General features: G+C 33.9%; 1 protein-coding gene across 2 annotated transcripts in view; it reads right to left on the bottom strand.

Moving 5' to 3' along the window:
- CFTR (CF transmembrane conductance regulator) overlaps positions 1-14,519 on the bottom strand; it is a 181,379-nt gene that overhangs the window by 74,782 nt on the left and 92,078 nt on the right. For both annotated transcript variants that reach the window (XM_017975483.5, XM_054237473.2), the window contains 2 exons: positions 3,781-3,875; positions 1,115-1,201 (listed from right to left, as the gene is read on the bottom strand). In XM_017975483.5, the coding sequence (XP_017830972.2) occupies positions 1,115-1,201; positions 3,781-3,875 (182 nt within the window). The remainder of the gene's footprint in view (positions 1-1,114; positions 1,202-3,780; positions 3,876-14,519) is intronic.

Here is a 14,519-nt window from a genome sequence, read left to right as displayed (position 1 = left end):
TCTTATTGTTCTTTAAATTTTCTATTAATTTCTTTCTTTTTTTTACATTTTAGGTTGACCACCAATTTATTTCTCAAGTGCTTACATTAAAACTAATCTGTTTCACTAAAAATAAAACAGCAACAATAACTGAGAATTTGATAATTAATTTGACTCTCTTCTAATAAAATTTTCATTTATTCTAGAAGTAAATCCAGACTAGAATGATCTAAGAAATATCAGTTTTTTAGGCATTAAAATATTATATATCATATAGAAAGATACATCATTCTAGATTATTCCGTAACACACTAACACAACAATACAAATGCAGCAAGGTTTATATTAATATAGAAGTTACTTATCACAGTCACAGGGTTGTAAAAATAGTATCTTGGATATCAAATTTAACTAAATTTTAAGAAAAGTACTTCTAGGCATAATCCAGCCATTTTATACACATATCCATATTTATAGCTTAAAGTCTTTATTTCTAGAAGAGCATAATAACTGTTCTCCTAATAGACTACCTTACAGTCCATGGAATCATTTTAAAATTTTGAAGTCAGGTCATATAACTAACTGTCTGTCTAGGGAATATCATGTATATTGGACCCTAACGGTAGTTCCAAGGAAATATAAGTTCTGAGCTCTGTGTGACTGAGAAGGAGGTCCCCGAAGAAGTACTGAGGTAGATGAGTAGTCTAAGCATTCACCTACATTAAACCAGTAGCAAAACTAGCAAAAACATTTGGCATAGGCATTTTCTTAAGAAGTGTACTACTTAAGGAGAAGACAGAATAAAATACTAACACAAAAAAGTAAATGAAAATGTTAAGCATAATAATCAATTAAAGTAATATATGTCACAAGACAATAATACTGCAAAAACTACACAGATGGCAATTGCTATAACAGTATAGCAATGGGAAAAATTGGTTTAGCATGAAATGGACAGAAAAGGGTTTAATGGAAGTGATCTTGAATCTTGGCCAGGTAGGGAAGATCAGGCTTGAGTTAATACCAACAAGGGTGAACATATTTCTTAAGAGGTAAAATGTAGTGTATGATGGTACAGTCTTTCTTTCTTGTATTTTAGCATGAGCATTGTAAGTAAGTTATTCAAAAAACATACCTTTCAAATATTTCTTTTTCTGTTAAAACATCTAGGTATCCAAAAGGAGAGTCTAATAAATACAAATCAGCATCTTTGTATACAGCTCTAAAAGGAAAATGGAAATTAAATTACATTTCCTCACTATTTCCTGTATCTTTTAGTGTAGATGATTTTCCTTAAACAGTTCACTACATGCATTACAATATGGTCACCACATCCATTCACTGAAATAACACTATTCTCAAAACTGGTGCAGAAGTAGCACTTTTATACATGTCTTTTTACTAGGGTAGATTAATTTAAATGAGAAATAAAGGAATAAGTTGAAAAGATTTTTATCACTTTTCACAACATTCCAAGAACTGCTGACATGCTTTTGTTAGATGTAAGTGGAATAAACTAGCAAAAGTTACAAACTGAATTGTACCATAGCATACACTTTAAAATATGACCTTAAAAAAGAAAACCTTTTATCAATAGTATCTATTTAGAGGCCAGTACCATGCTATGTGCTCAAAATACAATGGCAAAAAATGATACAGTTCCTGCCTTCAAAGATCTTACATTTAGGTGAGGATACCAAGAAGAAAGTAGACTATTTCAAACTGTAAAATGTCAGAGATAGCTAATAAATTGCAGCATTTGTGTGAAATTATTTTTAAAATGTTTTTCTAAGTGTTAACTGCTATCAACAAATTGAAAGCAGTGCTGCCACAACTGTATAATCAATATCGCAATTTGTTCCTGTGGTTTCAGTCTCTGTATCATATTCGTAAAAGTTCCAAGTAAGTGTGAGTACTTCACAACAAAAGGTATACCCATAATATTTTACTATTTATATTTTACTATTATAATAGTAAAATATATGAAACTATAAGCTAGTAAAATATGAAACTATAAGCAAGTAAAATCTACATTTCATTGATCTTAGAACCATAATAAAGATGAAGACACAGTTTCCATATTAATAGAAATGGGATAATTTCTTCATAACACTTAAATTTTTCAAGTGTGATTGTAACTTTACTTATATCTCATGTACATAGGACTCTGTGTTTATACATGTAATTATTGGTACTTCTGTAGAAAATTGTGTTCAACCAGCACACAATTAAGACATTTTTAAAACCAATTTAAAATTTTTTTGAAAAACCAATGACAAAATTTTAAAATAAAGTCTAAAGCAATTTTCGATGTGTAACTTATTTTTGAAAACAGCATGCAAGAGCTAGGTAATGGATCCCATCAAAATGTACACAGGTTTTTTCCCCCCACACTCAGTTCTTAATTCTCTCCCTCACATCTATGACCAGTTCCTTATGAAATCAGAAATAATAAATTCATCATCCAACATGGACAACACATTACACATTCTGATGAGAATATGAATAGACAATTATTTTTAGTAGTTCCTTAAAGGGTATGCTCCTTACAGCAAAACCAAATCTAAACTGATAACACAAACTCAATTCTATGTTGGATGACTAGAAGCCATATACTTTACCTTCTCTAAATTAATGGAATGCTTAGAATAGGTCTTACCTTGGCTCACAGATAAAAATAATCATTTTCCATTTATTTAGAAACAATTATCTTGTCTGTGAGTTATCCATATCTATTGATTTATTACTTTACAGTGTAATTCTAAGATTAAAGCACGGTTTAATGGAAAGAATCAAAAAGATACGGTTCAATTGTGACTCCACTTGCTTTTATCAAGTTAACATCTAACAGCCTGTTATCTTATGATCTCTTCTGTAAAGAAGGGAGAACAATTCTTACTTTGCAGAGCTGTAAGGGGATTACACACACACACAAATACACACAAGCCTAGGATACTATGAGGCAATTGCTGGTGCTCAGTGAGGGTGTTTCCTGTCTCAGCTTTTGGAAACAAGAGAAAGTAAGGGAAAGGAGCCAAAACATCAATGAGTCAATGTGATTTCTTGTTAATGACTGTGGCAACAAAGTGAGAAGAAATTTGTTCAGATAAAGCTTGAGAAACATTTGACATCCGCGTCACTGTCACCAATAATTGTTTAAACTGAAAGTTACAGTTTAACCACAAAGCTCTCTCCTTGACATACATTAACTATATTTACATGTCTTTGACAGCTTTAACATGCTTGAACCAACAGTGTTTCTACTAAGAAAGCTCCTCCCCCAACTATGTTAATGTGTTTGTCCTCTTTATTTTAAAGATTACTGATTTTAAGCCAAGGGACATCATTTGCCTTCCTCCCTTTGTTACAAAAATTTTGCTCAAAAATTTTGAAAATGTTTGTTTATCTATACCAAGAAGCCTAAACAGAAGCCTAAAGCTAGTATGTACATTGGAGTGGCAGGGTCTATGATGGAACTAACAGATATTTACACCTTCTCTTTCCAGTATTATGCAAAATCCTAGAGTTTTCCATTTTTATTAAACTATACCATGAGGCAAGAAAATATACAGACGCCAAAATATGGTCACAGATTTTGAATAAACCATAATCTCTACCAAATCTGGATAGTATACCATTATTTATAGTTCTTAAATGTGATTCTTAACCCACTAGCTATAAAATTCCCAGGACTTTTCCAATTCCAGAAACAGAATATAAAGCAATAGAGAAATGTCTGTAGTTTTCTTCAGAAATGACATTTGCAGCAAATGCTTGCTAGACCAATGATCAGTTACTCACCTTGCTAAAGAAATTCTTGCTCGTTGACCTCCACTCAATGTGATTCCACCTTCTCCAAGAACTATATTGTCTTTCTCTGCAAACTTGGAGATGTCCTATTATCAAAAATAGAAAATTAGAGAGTGGCTTTTATTATGTTCAATCTGTATTTGAAAGGCACATCTTCCTCTTAATGACTCATAGATCACACTATTGTTTTAACCACAGTTGAAATTTTGAACATTGCATCTCCATTATTTCAAATGCAACTTATTTCATTGATCAAAAACAACATTGCTGAAATTTTAGATGTAAATTTTTCTGCAACTTTTAAAATGTCATTCATAATCACCAAATAATAATAATAAAATACAAAAAGTAAAATATGGGTATATAAACACCATAGATCATCCATAGGCCCATTTTGCAAATTCAAATGCTATTAACTTACTAAAATGCACTTCTCTCCAATTTAAGTTCACTCTTTCAAAAGAACTCTCCCAAAATGAAGAAACCTCCTAATAAGAAAAACTAAAAGTACACTATTAACACCCCTGCAGGACCTAAGCATCTTCACCAGGCTTTCTGGGTCCAAGGCAATTCCTTTCCATAGTTCTCTCACCTATCCTCCCAACTAAAACAGCTTTCTTCCTCATCTGTCCTCAGCACCTCATTCCCATGTCCTCTTTCCATCCATTCTGCCCGTCCTGTCATCCTTTCTTCCAGGTAATGAATATTTCTGTGACAACAACCATTCTAGGCATTGTAAAACAAGACTGGAATTTATGAGAAATCGTCCTTGACTCCTAGCCATCATATGTCTAGTTGAGAAGGTATGTCATAATCCTGGAGAAAGCTAAACACCATCCCAAAGATTTAATTAACCATTTTAAGATAGTTTATAAAACAGTTCACAATTAATTGGCAAATTAATTTTGCACATAACAGAAGCATAAGATAGATAGAATACCCTAGAGGTTTTCAAACAGATGGGATTTGGTCTGAGACTTCAAGAATGAGAAGAGTTAGATAGGTAGTAAACTCTTACTGGCCTTTAAAAAAAAAGGCCCAGCACGGTGGCTCATGCCTGTAATCCCAGCAGTTTGGGAGGCAGAGGTGGGAGGATCACAAGGTCAGAAACAAAAATAAATATATAGGAGACCATTAAACTAAAAAGATTTTACACCGCAAAATAAATAATCAGCAGAGTAAACAGAAAATCTACAGAGTAGGAGAAAATATCCATAAAGTATGCATCTAATAAAGGACTAGTCTCCAGGATCTACAAGAAACTCAAACAAATCAGCAAGAAAAAGACAAATAAGTCCATCAAAAAGTGGGCAAAGGACATGAATAGACAATCCTCAAGAAATATAGACAATCAACAAACACAGAAAAAAAAAAAAAAGCTCAACGTCACTGATTATCAGGGAAGTGCAAATTAAAATTAAAACAATGAGATACCATCTTACTCCTGCAAGAATTGCCATAATTAAAAAGTCAAAATATAATATATGTTGGCATGGATGTGCTGAAAACGGAACAGTTTTACACTCCTGGTGGGATTGCAAACTCGTATAACATCTGTGGAAAACAGTATGGAGATTCCTCAAAGAATGACCATTCGATCCAGCAATTTCACTGCTGGGTATCTACCCAAAGGAAAATAAGTCAACATGTGAAAAAAAAATGCACACACATTTATAGCAGCACAATTCATAATTGTGAAAATATGGATCCAACCTAAATGCCGTCAACCAACAAGTAGATAAAAATAATGTGGCATATATACACCATGGAAAACTAGCCAAAAAATGGGATGAAATAATGGCGTTTGCAGCAACTTGGATGGATCTGGAGACCATTTATTCTAAATGAAGTAACTCAGGAATGGAAAACCAAATACTGCATGTTCTCACTTATAAGTGGGAGCTAAGCTATGAGGCTGCAAAGGCCTAAGAAATATATAATGTGCTTTAGGGACAATAGGGAATGATGGGGCAAGGGGAGGGATAAAAGACTACATATTGGATATGGTGTACACTGCTTGGGTGACGGATATACCAAAATCTCAGAAATCACCAATAAAGCAGTTATCCATGTAACCAAAAACCAACTGTAGTCTAAACACAATTGAATTAAATTTTTTAAAAAGAAAAAGATAATAACCCTGCTGGATTTAAATGTCCAAAGACTACAAATGCTATTTTATTACACTAATTTTTAAGACAATAAATAAGAGGCTGTTTCAGTTAAATTTCTATCTTAGGTGTCTATAACATTTGTATTTTAAACAAGTCAGGGAAATAGAAGGAAGGAGAATGAAATTAAGTATTCCCTTCCTTCTTTCCCATATGAATAAGGTGGGAAAATATTAGAGAAAAAGATTAGAAGATCTCTTGTGAACTCTGGCTTTGCACACTTAGATCAAATGGAGTATCAAATTCCTCCAAAGACCAGAAACAGCCCTCTTTTGGTCTCATCATTCTTCAAATCCCAATTCAAAGCTTAATGAGGAAAAGGAGAAAATGCTTTAAGAAAATGAGGGATTCAGGGAAGGAATTGCTAACAGTTGCTTGGTATCATGTAACTCTATCCATTTCAAGTATAACCACAAACTACTCTGATTTCATTTTTTTTTTTTTTTTTGAGACGGAGTTTCGCTGTTACCCAGGCTGGAGTGCAATGGCGGGATCTCGGCTCACCGCAACCTCCACCTCCTGGGTTCAGGCAATTCTCCTGCCTCAGCCTCCTGAATAGCTTGGATAACAGGCATGCGCCACCATGCCCAGCTAATTTTTTGTATTTTTAGTAGAGACGGGGTTTCACCATGTTGACCAGGACGGTCTCAATCTCTTGACCTCATGATCCACACGCCTCAGCCTCCCAAAGTGCTGGGATTACAGGCTTGAGCCACCGGGCCGGGCCTCTGATTCCTTTTTAAGAGTAGTGCAGTGTGCCCCAGTGCCTGGTTTTTTCAACAGTCAGTCAGTATGCCATGGCCTGCATCCCAGGAGTTCCCCAGGCCTACCTGAGGAGATGGCTGATGAGAGACAGTACTCTCCTTCCCCTTGTCCCAGTTTGGAGGGAATAGGATTCCCCAGGGTGAAACCTTCCCCCATACTCAAGAGACCTTCCAGGTTGTATGTACCCTGGGAAAAATGCCATAAAGAAATACATCCAAGTGCCCTTGCTCCTGAGTCACTGCTAGTCGAAATCTGAATTGTGTTTGTGAAATCCATTTGAGAGCTATCAGATGTCATGTAACCTGTGCTTGTAGTGGTTGCTCAATAAGCAACAAAACTGGAACACTGAATTGGATAATGTGAGACCCAAAATTGGAACCCTGCTCTGTCTGGCTTCTTGTGAAATCGCAGCTACTTAACAGCTCTGTGACTCAATTCCTCTAATCAAAACCTGGGTCAAATAATAGGTTATGTTTCATAAGGAGTGCTAAGTATGAAAATTAAGAAAATGGTATTTATAAAGCAATTTCCTAAATATAAAACAATGAGATAAAATGTAACAATCCACATGGAATATTTTTAATTCTAAAATTAACTTGGCCAGGCAAGGTGGCTCAGGCCTGTAATACTGTAATACTGGCATTTTGGGAGTATCACTTGAGCCCAGGAATTTGAGACTAGCCTGGGCAACACAAAAAATTCAAAATCTAGCCAGGCATGGTGGCACATACCCGTAGTCCTAGCTACTCTGGAGATTGAGAGATGAGAGGATCGCTTGAGCCCAGGAGGTCAAGACTGCAGTGAACTGTCATCATGCCACTGCACTCCAGCCTGGGTGACAAGCTCAAAAAATAAACAAAGTAAAATAAAATAAAGCTTTAAACAAAATAGAAACCATGAGTGGTAACATTAGTCAGAGAGCAACATGACCTGTTTTCTAACCCTGTCTTCATTACTGCACTAACAGCTTTGAGGAAGTATTTTCTATCAAATATCCATCTGTAAAATGGGAATAATAATATCTTCCTTTAACAGTTACAAAAATTTGAAGTAATGTAATATAAAGGGCTGGACCATAATATACACTCAAATATTGGTAACTCTCATAATTTGGAAATGAGATATTTATCAATGATCTAAGTATGACATTCATTTCCATTAAGCCTTGAATAGAATATTTACCTGATGTGGTAATATGCTCCATTCTGCCATTAGAAAAAAAAAGCAGATTTTTAAGGCCTGATCATATAGCTTTTATTAGCATATCATCATAAGGAATGCACAAGAGAAGCCAGACAGAAAAACACTGGACTTAGAATCAGAAGCTCAAGTCCCAGGTCTGCATGACCTTGCCAGATATACTGTGGTTGAAGTTGATATGTATGTAGCCATGGGATTTCAAACTAAAGATTAGGATTCTTAAGGGTGAGGTCAAGGTAGACACGATGTTCCCAGACAAGATCTTGACTTCTTTCACTTTCCAAGCACAACCACACTAGAGATGACCAATTGATTTTATTTTACAATGCTAAATTGTGCCATGATATTTTTATTCATCTTATTACCTTATAAAAGAATTGAGGGAGGATATACATGTTCTTTACCTTGTCTTTTCTAAGAAAATTTATCTTGCTTTTAGGATCACTAATTGTCTATTTGAAATTTCCACTAGAATAGGTTTCAGCAGTGAAAACAAACAAGAATATTTTTAAAACTCTACACTTGTTGCTAATTGAATAACATACTACTGAATGAAAAATACCTAGAAACATCAATATTTTAATAATCAACATCACAGTAATCTTCTTAATAAGTCAGTATCAGAATACTCTAAGAAAGTAGAATGATGCAAGCTGCCTTCAAGCAATTCTGTGCTTGAATTCACCTGCTGAAATTTATTTGCAGTCTAGATTAGACTAGACTGAAAGCATAAGCTTTCTTAGTTCATAAATACGCTTATTAGATCCTATGTGATCTTCCCTAGCATTTACTACCAATATCCTTCCTCATAAAAAAAAAAACTTACCAATAATATCACTGCACATAAATGTCTATGCTTTTGTGATCTTATTTCTGTAAGATATATTCTCATGAATGTGATGACTAGGTCAAAATATGCATTTTCTTTATTTTTAAAAGATATTCCAGGTTCCTTTACAAAACAATGGAAAGAAATATATTTACAGGGCCGGGTGCAGTGGCTCAGGCCTGTAATCCCAGCACTTTGGGAGGCCGAGGCGGGTGGATCACGAGGTCCAGAGATTGAGACCATCCTGGTCAACATGGTGAAACCCCGTCTCTACCAAAAATACAAAAAAATTAGCTGGGCGCGGTGGTGCGTGCCTGTAATCCCAGCTACTCAGGAGTCTGATGCAGGAGAATTGCCTGAACCCAGGAAGCGGAGGTTGCGGTAAGCCAAGATCGTGCCATTGCACTCCAGCCTGGGTAACAAGAGTGAAACTCCGTCTCAAAAAAAAAAAAAAAAAAGAAGTATATTTACATCAGCAAGTTTTGAAAGTATCCCTTTCCTATAATCACCACCACCAATAGATATTACCATAATCACACCTTAATTTTTGCAAATTTGCCATTTTAATTTGTATTTTCCTTAATACCTATGAAATTGTGAATACTGGACATGTGGACTGCTCTACTGTGAAATGCCTATTTTTATTGAATTCTGCCTTATACAGTCACTTTTATTTGTATGTAATAGATGTTAACAATATTTTTTGCTGCATATATTAAAAAACATTTTTCCTTTTTCTCTTTTTCCTTTATACTATCCATAAACCATCTATCACGTGCACAATGTTAACATTTCATGAAATCATTATACCTGTTTGAAAGTGGAATTCCTGTGTTTGTTTGCTGTCTTTTTTTCTTCTAGTATTCCAAGTGACAAATTCCTATATTTGTTGAAAAGTACTACCCAACCTTCAGCTTATACATTGAGTATCCTATCTTTCTTTTGAAATATTATTGTTCTCTTTTAATTAAAAAATTTAATCAAGATGCCATTTATGGTTATATTTGGTATGAGACATGAATCTAACCACATATTTTTTATTTGGATAGCAGACATGATTAAATGAATTTTTTATATTGAATTCATTTAGTATCTATCATATTCTCATATTTACTAAGATTCATTTCTGGCTTCTCTGTTTGGTTCCTCTGATCCATTTTTCATTCCTATATTAACATCCTGCTAGATATTTCAGTACTTTGATTTTTTAATGGCTCTAATATCTGAGAAAGCATAAATCTTATTCCTACATTTCTTGATTCTCTTTGGTCATTTAGTCTTCCATATAATAACAAATATTAACAATGCTAATAAATAATAACAAGAATAGCTAATCTATATTTAGTGCTTACTATATATCAGGCACTGTTATAAGCATATCTATAAGAAAAGATGGATGCCATTCCAAAGATAACACAGCTAATAGATGATAGGGCCAGGATTCCAACCAAGGCAATTTGTCTACAAAGCATGCACTCTCAACCATTTTTTGACTTTTCCTTCCCATATGAAATTTAAGTTCCATTTAACAAAATTTCAAAACCAACCTCATTAGGATGTATTTACACTTTTATTAAATGTGCATAAATCTGGATAGGGTTTGCATTTTTAAGATGCAGATTTTATTAAAAATCATGATCTTTCTATCAATTCAAATCTTGTTTTAGGTACTTCAGTGAGGGTTTATTCAATTCAATTTTCTCCATTTATGTCTTATAAATTTCTTATTAGATTTATGTCGAAATATTTGAGGGTTTGCTATTATTATGAAACAAATAGTTATTAGTTTACCATTTTAATTCCTAAAGGGTTGTTGCTGATAGAAAGAAAAGCTAATTTTCTATATTTATCTCTTATCCAGTCATCTTATTATATAGTTAACATACTTAGTCAGACAATTTCAATAGCAATCTTGTTGAACTATGACTACTTAGGAAGAAGCAAAGAAACTGTCTTAAAAAAAAGGTTTGACTGAGAGAAAGATGAGTTATATTATAAGGGTTTAAAATATATCTTACACTTTTAACAGAAATTTAGATATCTTCATTAGTGGAACTTAAATATTTGGCTCTCTGGTTGTGTTAAATTTAGCTTAAAAGATTTTTGCAATTACTTAAAAAAGATCTAAAGTGATAGGAAACCAAAGATGTTTCAAGCATTAGACAAGATTTTACCCTTTAGCAATGTTTTCCTCAATAATATTTAATAGCCTATAAAATGAGACTTTCATTTATAAATATAATATATCTAACAAGAATTTACCACAGCTGCTGTCCAAAATACCAATTACAATTGACCCTTGGACAATTCTCTTGGACAACATGAGGGCTGGGGTGCTGACTCCCTGTGCAGTCGAACATCCACATGTAACTTGTGACTACCATAAACTTAACTAGCAATAGCCTACAGTTGACCAGAAGCCTTATAGATAACATAAGCAGTCAATTAACATATATTAGGTACGTTATATATATTATATACAATATTATTACAATAAGGCAAGCTAGAGAAAAGAAAATGTTATTTTAAAAACCCAAGGAGAAAAAGAAATGTACTATTCATTAAGTGGAGGTGAATCATCATAAAGGTCTTCATCCTCATAGTTTTTATGTTGAATCAACTGAGGAGGCAGAACAAGGGAAGGAGTTGGTCTTTCTGCCTTAGGGATGGCAGAAATGAAAAAAAAATCTATCTGTAAGTGGACCTGTATAGTTCCAACCCATGTTGTTCAAAGGTCAACTCTACAATAACTTGGTTATATATACATATACATTAGAATATACATATGCATATATACATGTGTATACATATATATGCAAGTATGTATATGTATATGTGCATATGTGTGTACTATATATCCATATATATGTACATATGAATGCATTCATAGAGTTTGATCCCCATCATTCACTATTTTGGTGCTAAGATAGGCTTGGTATCCTGCATAAGTAAAAGGGGATGATTATTTTCTTTCTGAACTAAGTTACCACTTCTTATCAAAAAAGTAAAAACATATGTGAAAGATATGGAATTATAAGAATTTAGTTGCCCCATTTTTCAAAGATTTATCATCTTCAATCCCATTATATAACATAATAACACTGGTTATGTATTATGTTACATAACATGTTCAACTGCATAGGGAATCAGCACCCCTAACCCCATATTGTCCAAGGGTCAATTGCAGTTGGTATTTTGGATAGCAGCCACGTAAATTCTGGTTAGATGTACTATATTTGTAAATGAAAGTCACATTTTATAGGCCATTAAACTTTATTGAGGAAAGCACTGCTAAGGATAATAACAATGGTTATTACATTATATAACAGGATTGAAGATGATAAATCAAGAATGCACATCTATCTCACAACCCAAAAATTCAAGAAAGCCCTTTTTTCCCTCAGTTAATAAAGAATATTTTGGTCAAAGAATAACTTTAAAAATAGTAGACTGTGTGATCCACTTTAAGCAATTCAAATTGTTCATTTATTCAAGCTGATCATGTCACACTTCTGCTTAAAACAACACAAAACAAAATTATTGGATCCATGTGTACTTCAGAATAAAGTCCAAACTAATAAAAATGACTTTTAAGATTTTTCCCAGATTATTTATCTGGGAAGGTGAGTGCCTCACCTTCCAGAACTCTATAACCACCTTACCCTTCAGCCACACTGAAGTTTTGTAGTTCTCCAAACTCATCATGCCTTCCATCACTTTGTGTTTTGTGTCTCCTGTTCCCTCTGTCTAAAATGCCTATCCTCTACTTCCTCTGGCAAGCTCCTTCAAAATCAATAAAAATTTAATTTCCTCTATAAAGTCTCCAATGACTTCTCTGACAGTCATGCCTTTCTGCTCTGTGTCATTCATTTTCTTCTTATCTGTTCACATATCTCTACCCTTGAAGATTGAGCTTCTCAAAGGTAAAAGAAGGAATGTGATTTGCTCTATGCTTTGGGTGCCAGGGAAGGCTTAAATTATTGCAGGCATATAGGTTCCAAGCAGTGAGTGAAGTATTGTAGGTAACACAGAGACAGGTATAGTCTCTGATTTCAAAAGCTTATAATCAAGTGAGGGTATAGAGGACAACCTAATGACAGAGCTAGCTTCCAAGTGCACTTTTGCTTCATGCATAGGAGACGTGTTGGATCTTCCTCCGCCCAGTCTTACTGATCCTAACCGTCACTTGTCTTTATGGGCAGCTTAATGATGCCTCACCAGAGGAAACTCTCTAATCGTAAGTAATAAATAAAGTTAAATAAAGAAGTTATTATTATTTTAAAAGTATATACTGATGTGAGAATAAACAAATAGATGATAGAATAAATATAGTTATGCCTTGGTATCTGTGGGGAATTGGTTTCAGGACTCTCTGCAGATTCCAAAATCCATGAATGCTCAAATCCCTTATATAAATTGGGTAGTATTTGCATATAACATATGCATATCTTCCCGTATACTTAAAATAATCTCTTGATTACTTATAATACCTAATATAATATAAATGCTATATAAATAGTGATTATACTGTATTGTTTAGGGAATAATGACAAGCAAAATGTATCTATATGCTCAATTCTGATGTTTTTCTAAATATTTTCTATCCGTGGTTGATTGAATCCATGGATTTGAAACCCACAGACACAAAGGGCTAACTCTTCCTATAAAGAATCAAATGCATAGATTGGAACCTAGAAGAAAGATAACAGAATGACAATAGGAGAAGGGACTACTCAAAAACTTACCTTGGGACAAATGGCTTTCCACATGGAAAACAATAAAATTAGATTCTTAACTCACACAATATACAAAAATTAATTCTAATGATTGCAATTTTAAAACTTTTTGTGATACAGAAGAATATGTTCATGATTTCTGTTAGAAAAAATATCTTAAAGACACAAAAGTACAAACCATAAAGAAAAATGTGAATAAAACTGACTACATAAAAAATTTTAAAACTCTACAACCAAAGATCCCACTTTAGAGGATGGTAATGCAATGTATAGAACTGTGTTAGCCTAGGACCTCCAAGCTGCAAATGGAGGTCCTGAACCAAATACTCATATAAAAGGAAATAAGGAGAGGCAGAGGAGGCTATGAGACCTCAATGTAAATTCAATCCCCTAGTAAAGGAAAGAAAGGTAGAAGGCTACATGGAAGATGTTAGAACACTGAGCAGTCTAAGGAAGGTTTGGTAAAATCATTTGTGAGCCAAGAACCAGCCAATATGGAAGTGTCATACCTCCAAAATACACAACTACTTTAGTATCCCAGTTGTACTCATTCATTCACGTGGAAGGAGAATCATGAGACAAACTCAGTGAAGGATTTTAATACACAGCATCTGGGGCTCTCATTCAATTATATTTCCTCTAGCAAGTCCTCTGTAAGGCACATCTCATGGCCACCACAATGTCTTACCAAAGTATGTGAAATCAGAATGATTAACAAACATGAAAATGCATAGCATCATACAAGTAATTGAGGAATTGCAAATTTGAACTAGAGATAGGACAATAGAGATTCTGATTTACAGATCAGAATGCCAACAATTAGCACTTCTGTTAATAACAAGAACTTTCAATGATATAAGGACATGGGAACTTTCATAAGTGGCTGGTGGTACTGTAAATTGTATGGCTATTTCAAAGGACAAATTGAGAGTATCTAGCAAAATTTTAAAAGTATGTATGTATCCTACAACCACACAATTCATCTATAGATACATACGTCAGAAAAGTGTCTTGCATATGTGCAACGGA

This window comes from Callithrix jacchus, chromosome 11 (genome assembly GCF_049354715.1).
Source record: "Callithrix jacchus isolate 240 chromosome 11, calJac240_pri, whole genome shotgun sequence".
NCBI classification, from domain to species: Eukaryota; Metazoa; Chordata; class Mammalia; order Primates; family Cebidae; genus Callithrix; species Callithrix jacchus.
This window is presented reverse-complemented; position numbering and strand designations above follow the sequence as displayed.